The sequence below is a fragment of the Poecile atricapillus genome, chromosome 2 (genome assembly GCF_030490865.1).
Source record: "Poecile atricapillus isolate bPoeAtr1 chromosome 2, bPoeAtr1.hap1, whole genome shotgun sequence".
NCBI lineage: Eukaryota > Metazoa > Chordata > Aves > Passeriformes > Paridae > Poecile > Poecile atricapillus.
Window position 1 is genome coordinate 114,530,335 of NC_081250.1, and position 20,395 is coordinate 114,550,729.

Sequence of the window (20,395 nt, forward strand, 5' to 3'; positions counted from 1 at the left end):
TGTGACCCTCTTACCCTCTCCATGCCCCAGCAGTGCTGCTGACCTGCCCCTGCTCGTACCCAGAGCTAACACAGAGCGAACCATGCCGCCCGGAGTCCCTTCCCTACAGCCGAGCTTTTCCACGGCTGCCACGAGGCTCAGAATTACAGCAGACAATTGATTTGTATTAGTCAAAGGGATGGCGAAAAGCCCATGGCCTCTCTAACAGAAAAGGTTTTTAAACATTCATCTTTGTAAGAGGTTTAAGAGTTACTTTTATATAAAATGGAGGGTTTCAAATTGCAGCTTCAGAGTGAAGCTCGGAAGATACAAGTCCCGAGGCAGTACGACAGACCTGGAGACAAACTTTGGCATTGGCCAAGCATCACACTGTGAGGTGCCACCGTGCTTCTGAGTCTTAAATCTAGGTTAAATCTCGTGTGCGTTCCAGTGGGACATATCACATCTATAAAGTTTGACATATAAATATTACACATCATTACTAATGTAATTCTGTTCATCAGCTGAGCTAGATGGCTTGTTACTGTGATTTTTGAGTGAGAACAGCATCATTAAACCATTTTTGCTGTAAAACAGGAGGGTTTACTTCACAAAAACAGTAGGCACATGTGAAGGTTAGAGGAAGATTATCCCTTCTTAAGATCCAGGAGGGTGCTTACACAGCCACTCGAATCCATTACAAGTAAGCAGTCGAATGCTGCGGATGTCCCAGTTGTGAACTGAGGACTGTAAAACACGGACATTTCGGAGAACAAACAAGGCAGATCTTTTCCTCCGACAACACTCAAGGAAGCCATTACAGCAAGAACTGTCAACACACTTGTTTGTCATGCACAGGGCAGCAAGATTTTCTTGTGTTTTGAAGCCAGATAGAGGGGGTTTAGGCACTTCTACATCCTGCTCAATGGACACAATGGTCAGCTTTAAGGCCTGCACATATTAGAAGCAATTAAAATTATTTGGGATCTACAGGATCTTCCCCCAGGTTCAATCTGGGCCATGAACTGGACAAGCACACAGAAACTTTGTCTGCTGCTTTTTTGTTTATTCTGCCCAAGAGGGGGTAAAAAACCCCACAAGAACAAAGAAAATATTTTTTAAGGAAAATAATGCCTATTTTTTTAGGAAAATAAATTCATTCAGGAGCAGATTTTGGGGAGACAAAAATAAAACAGTGCTGCTTCTCACATTTAAAGGATCATGCCAGCTCAGGTTTAATTCCATTTTGTCTAGATTTAGTTACCTAGTACCTGTAATAATCAAATACCATATTTAACCTGATGCTAACCTCCAATGAAGGTTGGCATCATTGTTCCCCACAATCACATCAATGATAAAAACAACACACAGGGTGTTGGCAGCTCAGAGGTATTGGTACACTACAGGATCAACAAGCTTGTACCTGTTCTACAGTAGGTGCAAGTTAGGTCAGGGACAAAACAATCACAAAACCAGAAATCTCAAATCAATCACTTTGATTTGTTTAAATGTATTTAACCTCTGGAATAAAGTCACCCAGACTTTTCTAACATTTCTTTTAAAAATACAATTCAACACCTACTTCATTGGAAATGCATGGAAAAGAGTTCAAAATGCAGATTAAATCTATTAACATGCAAAATGTACCAGGTGAGAAACTGACAATTATAAATTAAAACCCATGAGAGCACTTATAAAAGGCAAAGCACATCACACTTATCTAATCTTAAAAAAGTAGCATCAGAGAAATATTTCAGTAGGGAAATCAAAGAATAAACAGATGGCAATGCATATCCTTTTTATTTTTTCAAGTAGATGCATGAAAATAAAACATAATACAGATCACATTATTTATACTGTATGCTACAATAGCAGAATGGTATCAATTAACTGAATTGGTACTAACCAAATTCTTTATATCAGCTGCTCCACCAACCTTGAGACAGTAAATCTTTATCAAAAAAGGAACACACAGCCCTCCACATGCTTGTTCTCGTTTTAGCTGGTTCTAAACCAAGCAGCTTTGTACAGCGCCAACCTCTTCTGTAACATGTCACTCCCAGTCCAAAGCAGGAGAGGGAAAAGCAACCTCACTGACTTTTTCCTTTCTGTTTAGCACCTTTCTCCTAAATTAAAACATTAGGAAGAAGAAATAACACACTGTTCGTTGCACTGCACTTACCTGTTATGGCACATCCTCACCATTCTTTTGCAACCTTTTCTAAAGGGTACTGCACACCTGCTCATGCAGAAAGCCTGTGTCCAACCCACATTTGCTGGACCATGGGGCCTTCTATAATACCAAGACTTAGCAGGCAGAGATGACTCTTCCTAAAAGAGTGCACATATGAAATAATGTAGATTTTTACTAACTAGTCTCATTTGATATGAGACAGCATCTTCAGAAATTTAGGGCAGGAGGGGCAACATACCAGCACATTCACAACTGCAGAATGTGAAGTAAAGCATCCCTGAACTGCTATCAAGGCACTTAAAATCCTACATTTTCAGGACTCATATTCTGTATGGAAAAATCTCCTCTAATCAGGTAGAAACACAACTGTGCAAAATACAACATTCACAACATTGCAAAAGATTTTATGTAACCATGTTATGGCTATTAATCCTCTCCTCTTTATTTAAGCCCTGAGTGCTACATCTTAGATCTTCCAAAACAGAATCTCAGCTGGTCTGAATCAGCCAAGTTGTCCCTAACCCTTACAGAGATGAGTCCAATTAAAGACACATAAGGGGGGGGGGGGGGGGGGGGCTATAGCAAAAGCAAGTTCCAATTTCTCAGAACCAAATTTTGTTCAAAAATTTCTGAAATAGCAGTAAACATCCTGATTAGTTGTTCTATAGCTATACAACAGATGGGCTGGGGTTTTTATATTTATTTTTTCAAAATGTTTACATTTTCAAAATGTCTTCATTTTTTTCAACTTAGAAGCAGTAACTGCAGGCATCTAAATATTAAAAAAAAATAAGCTAATGTTTTAGGATTTTTTACTTTTTTAGTTTCTAGAAGTTTTCTAGACTTCTCTATTCTGTGGCAACTTTATCTATTTTTTCCATATAGAGTTCAAATATTTAAGCCTTTTAAATATCCCCTCTGATAATTTCAAACACTGCAACACAGCTAGCAAATTATTTCAAGCGCACAAACTACTTTAAGAGTTTGCTTGTTACTCACAACTGAGGAACACTAAGACTCCAACTGCTCCATCTGTTAATAGAGAAGTAGCTCTTTAAAACAAACTTTAGATGAGGGAGGTCTATTTTCTGCTCACAAACTAAACCTCCCACTTAGATGCCTGAAGCAAGTTCACTACTCTGCAGCAAACTGGCTGGAAGTTTTAAGTTTTACTAGTTTTGCAGATAAAAAAGGAGGCAATGGATTGCTCTTTTCTAGTAATTGGTCCTAAAAGAAAAACATTATCTACTGGCTCACTTTGTGGATGTCCATTAAATTATACAAGTACTTTGTTTAAATCAACTTTAATCAGCTACATCAAAGGTATCTGTTCAACTCAAAGAGAATTAATAAAATCTGTTATCCCAAAGGCAAATGTGGTAAGATGAGAGTGGCAAGCAATGAAAAGGAAGAAAAAAAAAAAAGTGTAGGGGGGAGCCAGGAAGGGGGAATCTGTTCTACAGCTATTAATCTTCAAAGAATCCCATTTTCAATTTAACCAACAGACATTCTGAAAACTTCTTGAGTCATGTTCTTCACTTATACCACCGCTCTCATACTATATTTGATTAAATTTAATACACTACATTGTCTTGTTTTGGAGGGTTTTACTATGCTAGTTTTAGGCAATTTTTCCCCTCACAGTTACCTTATCAGGGATGCCAGGGCTGAAAGTAAATAGAAACTGAACATTACTCAAAATGTTTTTTAAAAAATATACTATATTAGCAGATAACTCTGTGTGATATTGCATTTTTACTGTTACTAGTTGTTCTTAGACTCTTGATTTGCCACAACAAATTCACATAGAGTACTGCATCTACCATGCATTCTCATACATTCATGAAGCTCCTCACTGTACTCCACACTGACTTTTGGCCATTGCAGTCTGTGGAGACAAGCAGCCTTTTAGCTGCTTTAAACTGCTTTAAGGGGGAAATCTGCCTTTACCACACATACACCCCATTCCCTCGCTTCCCAGATAATCCCACATTTTCTCTAGAGTGCCCTGCACAGTGTATGGCACTGAGTGCCCTCAAATGTTAAACTAAATAGCACATGTGACCTGAAAGTTGTTGCTTTAACAAATCTGTTAAGTGGTGCATATGCCAAACCTTAATCAACTTCAAAGCCTTTCCAACAACACAAAATACCTAGAGAAAGATGCAAAAATGCAGAGTGAGAAGACTTTGGCTCTTCGGTGTCCTAGAGTAACTCTATTAGAAAAATACCTTCATTTCTTTTATCTTTAAAAATTATTGCTAATTCCAAGAAAACAAGTAAAAATTAAATTAACCCAGAATATGAAAACCACCCTCCAGTCATACTTAGCATTCTTTCAACAAAGTAGCAAAACCTAACTTCGTAAGTTATTTTCAGTAACTACAAAACTTGTTTTTTCTGTATTACAGGAGGCATACATTACCATGCAATACATTTCCAAGGAGGCTCTAGAGTGCCTGTTTCACAGCATGAGTAAAAGCTCAACTTCCTTCAGGTAAGTATGGGAAAAAATCTTAAGTACTTGTCCAAATACTGATTGAAATTTGTTTCATAATGATTAAAAATAGAAAGCTTCTACGTTTTCCCTACTACAGAAATAATTTCTGAAGTTAAGATTTATTATCATAAATAAAATTAGTAAAATAAATTACATTTTAGATGTTTTTAATAAATATAAATTACTTATATTTCTTAACACAAGGAGTGTTCAGTATTTGTTTATAAAATTTAAGAGACACAGGCCTTGTACATATGGGTTCATTAGCAACTTACAGTTTGCCTTCAGTCATCATATGCAACAACCCAAACAGCACCTCTACATACAAGATGCATCCAAACGATTTCAATGAAGTGAAGTATACTCCATTAGAGAGAACATGTTTTAATTAACAGTTCTAATACCAGTTACAGTGTACAGTACTTTTACCAATCTACTGTGTTGTAATTATACAAGATAGGACAAAGAGACCACATCATACAGCCCTCACCACAGTACAGACCCCAGTAAAGTTTTATCTCAAGAAGAGCTGGGAAAATTGGCTTATAATATGCAATTCAACATGTTTATTCAAAAGTGGGCAACATATTCCAACAAGAAGTCAGACCTTTGACAGCACAAAACTGCAGTCCAATTTAAGTACCATTTTGTAATTAAGAACACACTAAGGAGTTAGATACCCATTGAAACAAACTGATCTGCAAGAAAGGTGTTTTCTTATCAATGCTTTCACAGGTTTGATAGACATCATCTCCTTTGGTGGAAAGTCTAACATTACAAAAAAAAAAAAAATAAACATTATTGGACAGTTTAAAATTGTAGTTTTACAAGGATAGTACATTCATATTAAGAACACTGACAGTCCAACTTCTCCATTTTAATAGAATACTATGAAAACTCCTCCATCAGACTGAGCTATTATTCAGCCCCAAGTACAGGCATTATAACAACAATCCCAGCATCAAATCACTGCAGGTAGTGAAGAAGTTCAGCTACAAGATCATACACAAAGCTTTCAAAGCAGGAGCTCAACACACAGTGTAATAAACACGGGAGGCCACATAGACTTGAAGTTTTCTCTAGATTCTGGGCTCTTTAAGAACTGCCGACTACAATATAAACATATGCTCCTGAATAAAAAAAAATTAGGAGAATTCTTCCTAGAATACAGAAATTCAAAGCAAGTCAAAACATTTATTTATATTGACTTTGGTAACACAGGTTTGTAGATAAAGCAAGCAGCAAAATAATAAGAAAAATAATTTTGTTATGATAGCTGAATGTTTGAACAAAGTTAACACATAAAAAGCTTTTGTAGAAAAACATCTGAGAGCATCATAACAGTGACAATTGAAGGTGATATGTATTACAGTGTCTAAGTACTCAAATTTGACCACAAACTGTAAACACAGTTCACCAAGTTGAAGTGTTATGAAGATAATACAGAAGTAAGCTAGGGCAGATCTTAATTTAAACATCTTAGAAATACTTTTCTAAACCAGTTCTTGAAGAAGGAAAAATATGTGAAATGAACACAGTCAATTAGAAGTTAAGACAGATGAACAGAGTTATCAACAAATCTACAAGCAGAACATGAAAATAATGAAAAATTAGAAGCTTGTGCAAGAACTTTGGAAACACACCAATACTCAGGGAATTATTTAGACAACAGGGGAATGAAAATAAATCTAAAAGCTAGGAGAAATAACATATAGTTTGCTTACCAACACTGCAATTCAGTAGAATTGCAAAATCAGCTAATGCAATTTGGGAATGACTCCAAGCTAGGACATAATGTTTTCTCAAGAGAACTTTGGCACAACTACAGTAAGAATATTATGGTTTCTTCTGTGAACTAAATTAACTGAAAGACAAATTGGCAGATCTATAGAAGAGAGTGACTGAAAGAAATTACTAATTAAACTTCAAAGTTAATAAAAATTCCCTCTTAACTACACAGATGGAATATCTAAAACTGTTTCATTACCATTTAGGAAAAAAAAAAAACTCCTTTTCAATTTTACATATAAAGAGATGTTTAATAATCCAGAGAAACTGGATTAGAAAATAAGCAGCTTCCTAAAAATGAAGTGCAACATTAAAAACAAAAGCACTGAAAACTGGTAACTTAGACTAGGTAAACAGGTCAGATCTCTGGCAGCAGCAATGTTAAAGGAGAGATATAAAGGTGCAATTCCTCACATATGTATTTGTACTGGCAGATACCTCATGTAAATCCACATACACTCTAAGAGGACCCCGGGAGAGGAAAAGTACCTTAAATGCAGGTGAGAAGCACAATGCTGACATGACAGATACATTCAAAATAGAAATATTCTTTGACTGAAAGCATATTACAGGATAGAACATCGTTATGCAGCAAATTATGCAGTAAAAAGTGTAGTGCATTGTTTTAAACATTCCTAGTGTGGTGACAGCCTCTGAATGTTACATAACAGCTTTTTCCAACAGTAAATTATGGCTCTTAACTGAAAAAAGCTATTGAGTGTGCATCAACTCCTGTAAACCAGTGCATTCTACAATTTTAAGGTTCTGAAAGAAGAAACATTCTGTATCTTGTAAATTCACTCTTTTTTTTCCAGGGTAGGTCTTCACATTCCTAGGCTATACTGATCTGGGGAAATGCAGAAGGATAGATTCAAAAAGAAAATGCTTTGTTCCTACTCAGAAAACAAAAAATCAAGTATCAACATGTAATAAGAGAAAGTATTATATGGTATCATCTAAAAGTATCACTTTAAAGTTTAGGTAAATTATATCCCAATTGCACTTATATTTCTAGTAAAAAATAATTCAAAGAAGTGTGTCTTACAGATGAGAGTTCAACAATACACAGAACTACGCAGCTCCATTATTTTTAGTTATTTACTCCAAAGCACAGAGAAAAAAAACCAAAACAATATTCTGTAATTGTTCATGTGAAATACTACACAAATGAAAACTACAACAACTAAAGCATCAGATGAATATTCAGTATGAAAACAAGATTTTTTTTTTTAATGAAATTCAAATTAATCCTATGCACTTCTTCAGAATTCTGTTCCAAGTCAACATTTGCAATGAGTTTAAAAGAAAAAAGAATAAGTGACAAACAATTGTCTAATAAGAAACGAGTCCCTTTAGAATTTCCACACTATTTATCTATGTGAACCTTTTAAAACTGAGGTGGTTTAAAGATAAGAAATACCTATGCAGACTTCTAGCCACTATAGAACAACCCTCCTTATCTGTTAAACAATTAACATATAATCCTTAAAACTTTATCCTTGGTAGCATTTATTCTACCATCATATGCCCACTATGTTACATGTTCTGTACTTTACGCCCACTGTGTTTTATGTTGTATTCTTTATGCATTCATTACATAAAATAAATGTCTTATTTTTTCAATGAGTATTAAGAACAAATCATGTCTCAGATAAAACTAAACTGGTCACATCTATGATGCTCACTTAAATTTAGCTTTTTATTACTTGTACAAAGTTTGAAATTCTGCAATCAAGAGAAAAAATAATCAGACATCTTAAAACAGTTACATTCTGTCATTGTTACCTAGTTCCCTCATTCACATCCTTTCCACCACTGGGTGATAAATACTAAAAAGATTATAATTTCTTTTACAGGTGTATTATTTAATCTTCATTGTAAGTATAAATTTGCAACACAGTAGTAACACTGCAGGTATAGAAACAATGTTTCCTATCAGGCATATGAAAAGATTTAACACTCTACCACAGTTGATGCTGGTGTATTTATATAGAAGGCTTCTTACAGATCAGTTCAGTCTATGGGAGGTAGATGTTTGTCTATGAACTGTTTTACATCCATCATCTCCTGTTTAAAGATAAAAATATGTATTAGTTGAAGTCCTTTGCTACTACATAATCAGTTACACTAAATCATGCTTTAACATTTGACTTATAATGAGCACCTGGGACAGAAATATTGAGCAATTAGTTACTTGATTACCACTCTACACACAAGTCAAGGCTGATAACTTCATGGCACAATGCACTCAGAAGAGGCTAAAATACAAGGAAAAAACCAAAGACTACTTTTTCTCTCACTCTTCAGTTAAACAGGCAAGCTACACATTAATCATCAAGTGATCTTGATAGCACCAGCCTGACTATGTATAGAATTTCAGTGTAGTTAAGGCCATCGCCTCCTGTGTACTTTAAACTTTTACAAGTTAACAGCAGCATGAAAAGCCAACAACTCCTCCTCCTAACCATCCAGAATCATTTTCACCATGCTTCCTTCCTTAAGGAAAAGCAATACAGCAAACTAGACTGAGAAACCAATCCATGGTAATCTTTTTTTTTAATTAAGTCAATGTTGAAAGAAAGAACACATTACTAACATATTTGTGTAACAACTCAGCAATATTGCACTCTAAATACAATACTACTTCGTAAATGTTACAAAGAGGTTTTTCAAAGGAACAGTTCCCACAAGATGCAACAATCTAATTTAACAATGTTACTGCTGCTGACAAATGGCAAATCTATTCTTACCTCCACTTTGATTTCTTGCTCCTATCACTTACTTTGTGTGAGTTCTGATGCTCAACCTCCCTATAGCTGCAAACACTGCAGGCTGCAGGTTTTTTGTCATTTTAGCAAATTCAAATGATTCAGGGGAGTTTCTGATCTGCCCCAGAGCCAGTACAAGGAGGAAGTGAGAGCCACAAGGTCACGAGCAGAGGGAGTCCACCCCTTTCTGGCAGCAGGAAGTTATTGCATCAGCTCAGCTGTCTGCTGAGCCAGAACCATAAACACAGATTCTGAGACTGCCTCTTTCATAGCTTCAGCCCTCCCTGCCTATTCCTTCAGTGTCTTCCTCTACAAAACTACCAGGATTCTTCTCTCCAAAATACTATCTTGGATTTATGCTATGAGAATTTTTCTTTTAATGAGTTTTTTAAACAAAGCAAATAATAAAATTTTGGGAAAAAATAGTATTTTATAGATCAAGTTACCTAGAACCCAAAATACAATCTTATGAGGAAATTGTCACTAGTCATAAATTTTTGCTTTGGGTGTTTTTTTAGTTCAGAATTCAGTTACTCATCAAAATAAGTAGCATGAAGCACTTGTTAATAAAAAAAGGAAAAAGAAAAAAAAAAAGAAACAAAACCAACCGAACAAACAAAAACTACCACCCCCCAAAAAAGCCTATAAATATTAGTTTTGAGGGAAAATAATTAACTATACCCAGCTAAAACAGGATGTATTAAGAAAATTACCTCAAGAGATGAACTATGCATCATGCCAGAGTAAGTCTTGAAGGTTACATTGGCTGGATTTATCATAGTCTTTAGTTTCTCAACAGTAAGGGAACCGAACATTATAGGAACCAGTGGGTCACAGTCCCCATGGCACTGAAGAACAGCAATGTCCTTGTTGACACCACTGATAGGGCCCTGGGAGGGGTGGAATTAGACAGGAGAAGAAAGAGACACTAAGTGGAAATAAGGCTAACACCTTTGAAATAAAATATCCCCATGGCACTATAGCCTGTGGCATGACAAGCAAACTGAATTCTGAGGGGAAATAGTACAATGTATAGTCTGCAAGCAGCTCCTTATGAAGTAAGCTCTGTACCTGACAGCATATTAAGCTCAAAGACCTGCAAATAAAATTCTGGCAAAAAGTTTTATAAGAAAGTCATAATTTCTGGCCAAGTAAAAAACCTGAAACTTTGCTCAAACACGTAATCTCTAGTAAGATAGTGCCTTGCAGACAGAACAAATGGCAGACAGAAAAGAAACTGTCAAGGAAAATTTGTTATATCCTTTGAATTTTCTAGTAGTGCCATTTTAAGCAAAAATAGCTAGTGAGTGTTTCTTCACTTTCCTTACTTGACAAAATTTAAAATTTTAGGGCCCTGTTTTAAAAATTTCCAAATAATCAAACAACAGTCATCATCCGGTAATATTGATGACCACTAATTCCTGCACAAGATTCAATCTTCAGATATACTCATTGCCCAAGTGCAAATCATCTTAGGAAAGAAACAAATACCTGAGGAAAAGAGGCCCGTAGAGGAAGCCAACAGCTGAGGGCTACAACACCTGCTAATTTTTGATGTGTTGTAAGAGCTGTATACAATGATAAAGCACCTCCCTAAAATAAAGAGAAGTATTAGAATAATGACAGTAAAGTTCCTTTAATGTTTGCTTCAAAATCTCTGATTTCTCCTTCAAAAGTCTTTTCCTATTGCAATTTATTCTTCTTTAGAGCCAACAACTAAAACCAGTATTTATGTACAACATTTGTTTTGCTATTTCTCCTCTCCTCCAAGTCCATGTGGTCAATTCAGAAGTAAGCCGGTAAATTTACTGTAACTAACAGTTGTCAAAAAAAATACAAAACCAAAGACTATTACTCACAACAGCATTATCACTACTTTAATATTTATTTATTTGCATGTGGACTGAAGGATTTGACATATGGACCAATTAATCTACTAACCTACCAACCACAGATGCCTTACAAGTATGAAGGAAAAGATTTCCCAAATAAATCCAGACCTCCAAATATCTACCAAATTCAATTAAAAATACTACCAAAATTTTCAAGCAAAACTATGTAGGTTATGTGCATAAAGATTTTAAACAGACTATTTATTTTAGCACCTTCTTTACACATGCATGTTCATTTTCCAGTGAACAGTAATTATTTCCATTAAACTGAAAAGCTTCTTTTGTTACAGCAAAATTTTGACACCTCAAAATTTTAGAGGCCTCTAACATCAGCTGACTTCAACTGAAGTGTCTGGGTTTCCCAAGTTAATAAAGCTAAGTTACTTCCCTAGAAAAAAGACAATAGTTCTTTCCAACCATATCTTACCTGAGAAAAACCTCCCAGAATAATTCTATTAGAAGGAATTCCATTTTTTACTTCTTGATCTATCAGTGCTTTAACTGCAACATAAATAAAGGCCAGTTGTTAAAATCCACTCCATTCTCTAGGAAGTCCAGAAGAGGAAAGATGCCTTCTCCCTGGCATCAAGAGAAAGCTAATGAAATGAAATTCTAGGCTGCTATATGTTAAAAGTACCAGAAGATCTAGAGCACAGTCAGAAATTTCAGTGCCACTGTATCATTTCCAAAGAGAAAAGCATGCAAATAGGTCTTGCAATAGCACCAGTGGTGGGAAGATGGTATCTTCTTCCAAGAAAAAGCAACACAACTGGATGCTAATACTGCTCTGACCTGCTGCACTACACAAAAGCTCCCAAAAATTACCAAACTACATTTGTTCTCATATTTCAGAGTATGAAGTGCTTATACTGCTGAATTATTCTACTTACTAATAAAGTTTAAAAAACAAACAAATAATAAACAATTAATCTAGCTAAACTTTGGTCAGTGATAATACCATATATTCATATTATTTTCCCTAAAAAATACTGTCTTTGGAAAATCTGTTTCAGATTGATAGCTCATTTTCAAGAATACCTGGAAGTACTTTTAAGACATAAAAAAATACTCCTAAGTATACCATTCTCCGCCGCCTGCTTGATCCCAGCTTCATCTTCCTGTGAATCTGGAGAAAGTCCAATGATATCAAACCTTACAAAAACATCAACAAGAGCATTACTCATTAGAGCATCCATTCCACTTCCTTAATACACAAATAATGAAATTTGGATATTTTCCAGACAAAAATGTTAGCTGTCATATTGTTTAGTACTAACTACCCACAGATCACAAGAAACAGTGCACAATCTGTGAAAGTGGCTTAAAAGACTAGATCTAGTCAACAAGGCTTTTCTGAGTTTTGACATCTTCTGTAATTTACTGTAGATTAAGCAGCACAGTTTTGATATCTGCTCAAAAAATATTAGCAGGAATTTTGCTGCATGTACAAATTAAAATATGGTTTGAAGAACTACAAGAAAAACAAACACAAGTTACTTTGGCGGGGGGTGGGGGGAAGCCCAAAATCCAATAAAACTGAAGACTGTTTTAAGGTCACTGAAATATACCATATTCTTCTTGTTCTCTATTCGGAATGGATGTTCTAAAGAACAGTTTCTATATATCCTACTGACCCACCAAATATAACTTGCTAGTAGCAATAGTGTTTCCATTCCAAATCTCTACCTCTACTGACTCTGAATTCAGACACAATGCATACTACAGACCATACCGGTAAAATAAATTGGGGTTTTGTTCTAAGACATACAGATTAGTCCTGAGGTATAATCACTACCACAAATACAAAAGATAATAATTAGAGTGTACTCATGACAGCCCTTCTATAAGAAAAGAACTAAAGCAAAAATTTTAATCACACTTGCATGTGATTAAAGCCAGATACTCAGTTATTCATGATTTTAAATTAGGAAAGATGAGTTCATAGCCCTAGATATGATTTGATTTGAATCGTCTGCATTTGAACAAATACTTACCATGATGGCATAGACATGTTCATGTTCAAAGAAACAGGCATAACTGGCCTAGAAATGAAAATGAACACTCCTGACATAAGATATATACTGAAATTCAATAATGCAAATGCAGTAACATAATGAAATATATCCTCTAACTCTGTCTTACTTTTAAGCAGTAATTAACATTAGTTACTTTGCAGCATCTGTTGAAGAAACTCTCTTCAACAAAAAAACCCAGAAACCTGCCAGCCCAAACACATTTAATATTCAGGGTTGAATTACCACTCTCTATGGAGAGCAAGCAAAATGTTAATGGGCTGCTTTAAATGTGTGTGTGTGCGTGAGTGCATATATTTCATATACATATTTTTAATATGCACGTATTATTTACTTATTTGTAATTAGGAGTTATTTATGACAGTTCCATTCACATGTTCAGGGGATTAAGGCACCTCATACAGCAGCATCACCAGGAAGCAGCCAAAAGCAGCACGTGGTGGAGCCTGGCCACACATGCTTCTGTCAACAGCTGAATCTGCTTAGGCAGTGCCTGCCTTCACTGCTGGACTCCTTCCCACTCCTGTGCTGCTGTGTGCCATCTTTTCAGCCACAGCAAGACAGCTTCAATGGATATTGCCATGGATCAAATCTGGCTTCAGTTTTAATCTATAGGAATTGAGCAGCATAAGTTCTGTGGGGAAGGACTGAAAGAAGACAAAGGGCAAGCAAAGAAAACAGCAGATATTGCTAAGCTGCTTTTGAATGGTTCAGCAAAGCTTGGCCATGTGGTAAAACAAATGAATAAACCACAGCTCAGTAATACACCAAAACATGGCTTCCTTGTCTCCCTGCACGTCTGCCAAGACCACTGGAGCAAGAGACAATCTGAATTTTGTCTTAAAAATAATTACGATTATACTTTATTAGTTTTTCTACCAAGTCAATAGTAAACAGATCTTACTGCCTTATTTACTGATGCCTGACATACTTAGAAGTATTTCACTTCACAAATTGCACACAAAGGCAGCTCAAATTGCATTGTTTGCTGAAATTATCAATATCTTGTCAATCTTTAAATTTCTTTGCAATCTACATCAAGTTTCAATCTACTATACACACACCTAAGTTTAAGTACATGAGGCTAATGCAAATTAGTAAGGAAAATACAAAAAAAAAAATTCGTTCTCGGAAAAAACTGGTTTTGACAAAAGGCTGTTGGGAAAAAAAAAACAAAAAACCTAACAAACAACTCAATCCACTGAAAAAAAAAGGTCAAAATAATATAACTTTGTACCTAAAACTTTCCAAATATGCCTTTAGTCTGAATAAGTACCAGAACTTTTGCCTCAAAGTAAATCACACAGAATCTCATCAAAACAAAAAACATTCAATAGCATTAACACTACTTTAGAATGGGTTTTTATATAAAAAAATGGAACACAGAGATAGCCAGACACCATCTCACTTTTGAGATGTCTCTCTGACATCTGTGCAAGTGTCTTAGCAGATGATGTCTCTACAGAAAAAGGTAGAACAAGAAAGTTACAAACTTACGCATGTGGGCAAATGTATTTCACATGGGGGCTTTTGATACCAGCAAGTGCTTCTGACCATCCGTGCCTGTTAACAAAAACATGTTCAATTGCATTTATGTTTTGGCTTAGCTCTTATTTCTGGTGCATCAGCACAGAGCAAGTATGAAACATGATGAATTAGATCAATATAAACACACTTCTGGAAAATGTTTACATCAACCACTGTAAGTTATGAACATAGCACTAGGTTTCTTCAACCCTTGAATGCTTGTGGCATATATAGTCAGGATGATTCGATCTAATTTGGCTGCCATAGTTGTGGCACAGCTACAGAAATACCACTGGCTCCAGGCAAAGCCCACACTATCTTTATTAATTTGTGTGCCACAACAGATGCACACAGGTATCCTGCTTCCAGGCAGCTCAGAGGCTGCTTTGCTGCTCCTGCAGAGTTAAGACAGCTTCTCTGACAGCCAGCTTGGCATTCTGTGAACCACATTTCTTGACTTGGGACAGTAGCAAACTGACACCTAAGCTAACTCCTTAACTAACCTAACCACCACATGGAGCGAACCAAATCAATCAGCCCTATTAACTTTAGCTCAGCTTGAATGCTCTTGGATTCAGGCAATCCTGAACACCACCACAGGTTGCAGTAGCTTTTTAATCTCAAGCAGATAGTGTATATGAATGTCCATAACAAAACAAGATCTGCACAGCAGGTGAGTTAATGAGCTTCCTCCAAACCAGAACACTGGAGAGTGTAAGGTCAAGACTCACTCCAGGCCTCATCTAGAGAGGAACAGACCTTGACCCAAATCTGAACCCATGCACAACCACTGCATGTGCCTGCACTTGGCTTTTGGGAACACTCAATAGCACCTGTATTTCCTGATTTTTTTCATAATTTAGTATTCCTAACTCACCCACGAAATTAGATACTGGAAACTTGGTTCTAAGCAGGAAACACCTCTAACAAATTTGTCACTGATACAGTTGAACTAATCAGACCAACAGCAGACCAGTCATAAAGGCATTTTTGGTTTAGTTTTAATATCATCCTGAGAAGTTAATTAATGTATGCTACCTAAAGTTGAAGGCATTTTGAACACACTGACATCACAGACATATGAAGCACTCACTGTATCTCAGCCTACTTCCAATCAGTACTTTTAGATATATTATTAACAAATTGCAGGAAATATGACTTGCACAATATTTGCAGTATCACAGAAGACCAAATAAGAATCTCAAAGAGAAATACTACTGATAAAAAATGGTTACCTAAAAATTTGGGGACATTTTTTAGCCAATTACAAAGTCTAATTTGACAAATTTGGAAAGCAACCTTGTGTACATATTAATGCAGATTCCTTAGAACAATTCGCTATGTTGCATCTTTTGTTCAGATTTTGACAAGTATGTACCAATCTTTAAGTGCCATTTACATAGGAGCTAAAACAGAAAAAGCATGTAACCTCTATTAGACACTTTCCAGAGTAAGAAAAATACAGCTGGTAAATGGAAGTGATCAACTTAGAAATTTATGGGAAGAGGAACAGGTCAGTTTAAAGTGGGGGAAGTTATAAAATTGCTAGTAGGTTTGCTTCAGACAATTTTTTGGGTCACTACTACAACTTTTACTTGAAATAACCCCAAACAGCAGTATGCCAAAGGCAGTCTATCTAATCTAATCCGCAGCAAACTAGAAGAAATACACCTAAATCACTGTATTTCCACAGACATGTCACGTCTTGTCAAATGAGACATTCCAGTATGCTCATTGCATTGGCAAGATTGAGGCCGTGCATTAGCTCTGACACAGAAATGGAATTGCCACCTTTAGCGAATACAAGTTAGGTTAAACAGAAAGTCTCTGTTTTTTACCCCTTGCCAAAACCAACATCAAGCCGATTTGCAAGGATTCAAATTCCAAAAGCTCAAAAGATTCTGCAATCACTTGCTGAACATTTGGTGCCAAGATGCAGGCAGTACTGCTGCCTCAGCTGCGTCCTACTGGCAGAAAGGAAGAGGGGTAAGGCAAACAAGGTGTTGTGTCAGCACAACAAATCACAGCAAAAACCTCCACTTGTAGAATACTGCCAAGTGCATGGACTCCACTGTTTTTTAACTTACTAAATGCTCAGGTTATGCAAGTTTTAATTCTGACTGCTAACTTACGTTAGTTCTTTGAAAAAAATAACATAGCAGGTTTCAACCTAGAGGCAATATTCAAGTTCCAGGTAACAAAATAAAAGTTCTTAAAAAAATATTACGTAATTTTGGCCACAAGGGAGCACAATAGACAAAGCGTTCATGCTACTTATTTTCTGTATCTAAGTGCCAATTCCTTTAAAGTCTTCCACTAAAAAGGCTTCAACACTCTCTTGTTAGTTCAATGGCTTTAATGAATGCATGCTTATTTCTGGGCACACACAAGCTTCAAACAGAAACATTACACCAGAGCTAGAATGCCTCCCAGAAATTCTCTCCTCTCTCCATTTCTACTCAAACATGGAAATAACAGGAACAAGGCAACAGAGCATCACACATTTTATTTGGGTGGGGGTTTTTTTGAATCTGAAGACCGTATTTCAGAGTAAGCAATCTGTAGACATTAGATGACTACTTTGGAGTTCGCTTATATAGATCAAAGAGGTCTGGATTTTAGTGTAAGTATGACATTGATGAAGAAACCACGGGCTAACTGCAGCCATTGGCAAACCAACAATCCACAAGTCTGGAATAAAAAAGAACTCTAAATTTAGACAAACACAGGAATAACCAGAAACCCACTCTCAGGAAAGCAAATTATCAGAAAAATAGAGACTTCTTTTTCTACAAAGTTTGTCTCAGGAACAAAAGAGAGATTGCATTCAGACCAAATTCAATAAGACAGTAAAGTTTTCGAGGACTTAGTGGAAAATTTTAATTAAATAGTTGTCACCATCATTGCAGGACATGTGAAGTTTTATCTGTTGTTGGCTGCTGCATTCAGTAAAGGGCAAAATGAGAAGCTGAAGTAATTTTTAACTGCTCACGTGTTTAAAATATGCAGATTGTATTTGAAAGTATAATAACTACTGAGTATGCAATAGATCAGAATACACACCCGGTATCTCCTAATCCGTGAAGAAAAATGACCTGAGGGAAATAAAACAACAACAAAAAAGACAACAAAGGTAGAGGTTTAGGATCACTGAACAACCAAACGCACCTCGCCCACGAGCCCCGGGCGCCCACCCAAGGTCAGGCACAGTTCGGAGTACGGCACCACCACTTTCTCCCAAGAAAACTCCGCTTCGCTCACTTCCCCTCCCCGGACCCGCCGCCATCAGCGGCCGCTCCCCGCGGGCACCGCTGACCTTCCAGGTGCCGAGGCGGGCCCGCCTCTGGCAGGGAAGGAACGGGAGAGACCCGCCCGGGCCAGGCCGGGCCGGGCCGTGCCGCCCGCCATCCCCCTCAGCCGGCGGCGCGGCCGCGCCTCGCCCCCCGCCCGCCCGCGGCCGCCGCGCCAACAAAGCGGGGCGGCGGCGCTCCCTGCCCGCACTCACGGCGGCCGTCGCCTTCCTGGCGGCCGGGACGATGGCAGGGAGAGGAGCCGACATGTTGTTGCCGCACATGCACCGGGCTGCGGGGCGGCCGGCGGGACACGGGCCAGCGGCGGGGAGGCGGCGCGGGAGGGCGGCGGGAGCCGGGTGGGAGGGGCGCGGGCGGGCGGGCGCCTTGCGCTGTGGTATAAGGCCCGGGGGGGGAAAGGAAATTACGGTATTCTTAAATAGGTAAAATATAAAAGGCGAAGTCACGGGAAGGCAGGAAAAACAGCACAAATATAGCAAACAGCACGGTTAGACGGAGCTCATGTGCCCTCATCGGGTCAGATGCCTTCACCACCGAATTAAATCTCTTGGCTTACAGCTCACAAGTCACCGATTCTTGCTCATCTTGAAATGTGTTAGGCTATTCGGGCACTCTGGTTGAAGTTACTGGATCATTCCAGTCTATTTCAAATACTTAGACCGACTCTGAATATGTATGGCAAACACATTTCTATCGAAACGGAATTCTTTGTTCTTTGTCCTCTATTCCATACATCTTTGTCAGATATTTACTCCCAGAAAATCAATATGCTCATTGTATTTGTCCGGTGGTAAGTGGCTGGCATGGATGCTTGTTTGGCAGCTCCGACAGCAGCTGAACGCACACTATACTTCTTTCACATGCTTCCCACTGCTGTGTTCCATACCAAACAGGGACAATTTTTCACAAAGCTTTTGCTCATCAACATCACCAGCATTGGCTGCAAAAGATTTATTGGAGGAGCCTTTATACCAGCCGTGTAACATTGAATACACATCCTCTTTTGCCACGATTTTTAGGCTGTTTTGATACATGGTATTGATGCCAGGGCATCCTTGTTATTGCTAAAATTTAGCTATTTTCACAGGTAATTTTTTGTGTTTTGTCTCTAATTTTGCATGTGCTGCTGCCTCAGGTACTGTACCAATTTCAAGTCTGTTAAGAAAATACAGTTTATGCATAAAAAATTCTTCAAAGATTAGGAGCTTCACATTATATCAGGTACTTACTAAGTATGACGAACCTGACTCTTGCTCTAGATCATCTTTTTGGGACATGAACAAATTTTTGCTTTCCTTCTCTACTCTGCTATTTACCATGTAAATGTCACTTCCATAAGGTGAGCTGCTGCTGCTGAACCTCCAGCCTAAGAAGTAATAGTCTGCTAATAAACAGAACAAGATTTTAATATTTTAGTCAATAGAGCTGGAATGATCTTACTTCAATTCCTGTTTGCTGCTAGCATGGCCCCAGGGGCACTGGGGAAAAGTGAGCTCTGCATGGATTGGGCATGGGGCAGCCTGCTGGTTACAGACAAGTGTTCAAGAAACTGACCTGCATGAATCCCAAAGGAATTGCTGAAAACATCTGAGCTGTGAACCTTTCAAAAACTGATACATTGGCTGTCCCTTCAGAGTGAGGTATCTGTCTTAGGTATGATAGTTTTCTACCCGATTCGAAATTTCTGTTTAAAGCAGTGAGAGTTTTACAAGGCAAAGTATGCTCTAAATTATGTAGTTTCCCCTACCCAAGAGGCTAAAATGGGCTTAGATAAGATGGCTTTCCATAACAGCATCTTGTGTATTGTTACAACGTAATTTTTCTTAATTTTTTTGGGGGGGTAAGAAGCTACAGAGATTTCATACTGAAACTCACAGATTTCTGCAGCATGATTTCCATTTTACCTCCATTTATTCTCAGGGCTGGCAGAGCTGCTGCCTGATCCCTTCTCCAGTATAAAGCAGACATTCAACATGGGAGAAAGTACTGTCAAACAGAAGTTTCAGGATGGAAAGCAGGCTATTACACTGAGGAGTATCAGTTTTCACAATGGAATCTGTCCTTTCTGCTCTGTAACTCCACAATGGCAGCTTCTACAATTCAGTTCCTCACTGCACTGAGCCTGAACCCTGAACACCCTTCCCACCAGACCAATACACCCATGGAAGCTGCTGTATGGTTTTCCAGTAGGTACCTATTTAAATTTAAGACTGAAATAATACATGTGATCAATACTGCAGCAGTACTAGGAACATTTGTCTTGGTCTTGACTGTGGCAATTTTCTTCCCAATGGCTGGTGGGGGGTTCTGTTTTGGATTTGTGCTGAAAAAATGAATGGTGATATAGAGATGTTTTTGTTTGCTGAGTAGGGCTTACACAGAACCAAGGCCTTCTCTGCTTTT

The 20,395-nt window shown here is 37.6% G+C and overlaps 1 protein-coding gene across 2 annotated transcripts; it reads right to left on the reverse strand.

Moving 5' to 3' along the window:
• Window positions 1-5,041: 5,041 nt before the first annotated feature.
• LYPLA1 (lysophospholipase 1) lies at window positions 5,042-18,329 on the reverse strand. Of its 2 annotated transcripts, XM_058831640.1 has the most exons (9): window positions 18,187-18,329; window positions 17,745-17,776; window positions 14,652-14,717; window positions 13,116-13,163; window positions 12,203-12,273; window positions 11,549-11,622; window positions 10,721-10,822; window positions 9,943-10,119; window positions 5,042-8,528 (listed from the first exon to the last, which is right to left on the reverse strand). In XM_058831640.1, the coding sequence occupies exons 1-9, from the start codon at window positions 18,253-18,255 to the stop codon at window positions 8,475-8,477; spliced, it is 693 nt and encodes a 230-aa protein (XP_058687623.1). In that variant the 5' UTR covers window positions 18,256-18,329; the 3' UTR covers window positions 5,042-8,474. The 2 variants fall into 2 exon arrangements, with proteins under 2 accessions (XP_058687623.1, XP_058687624.1); XM_058831641.1 differs by lacking the exons at window positions 17,745-17,776; window positions 18,187-18,329 and adding an exon at window positions 17,850-17,993.
• Window positions 18,330-20,395: the final 2,066 nt, after the last annotated feature.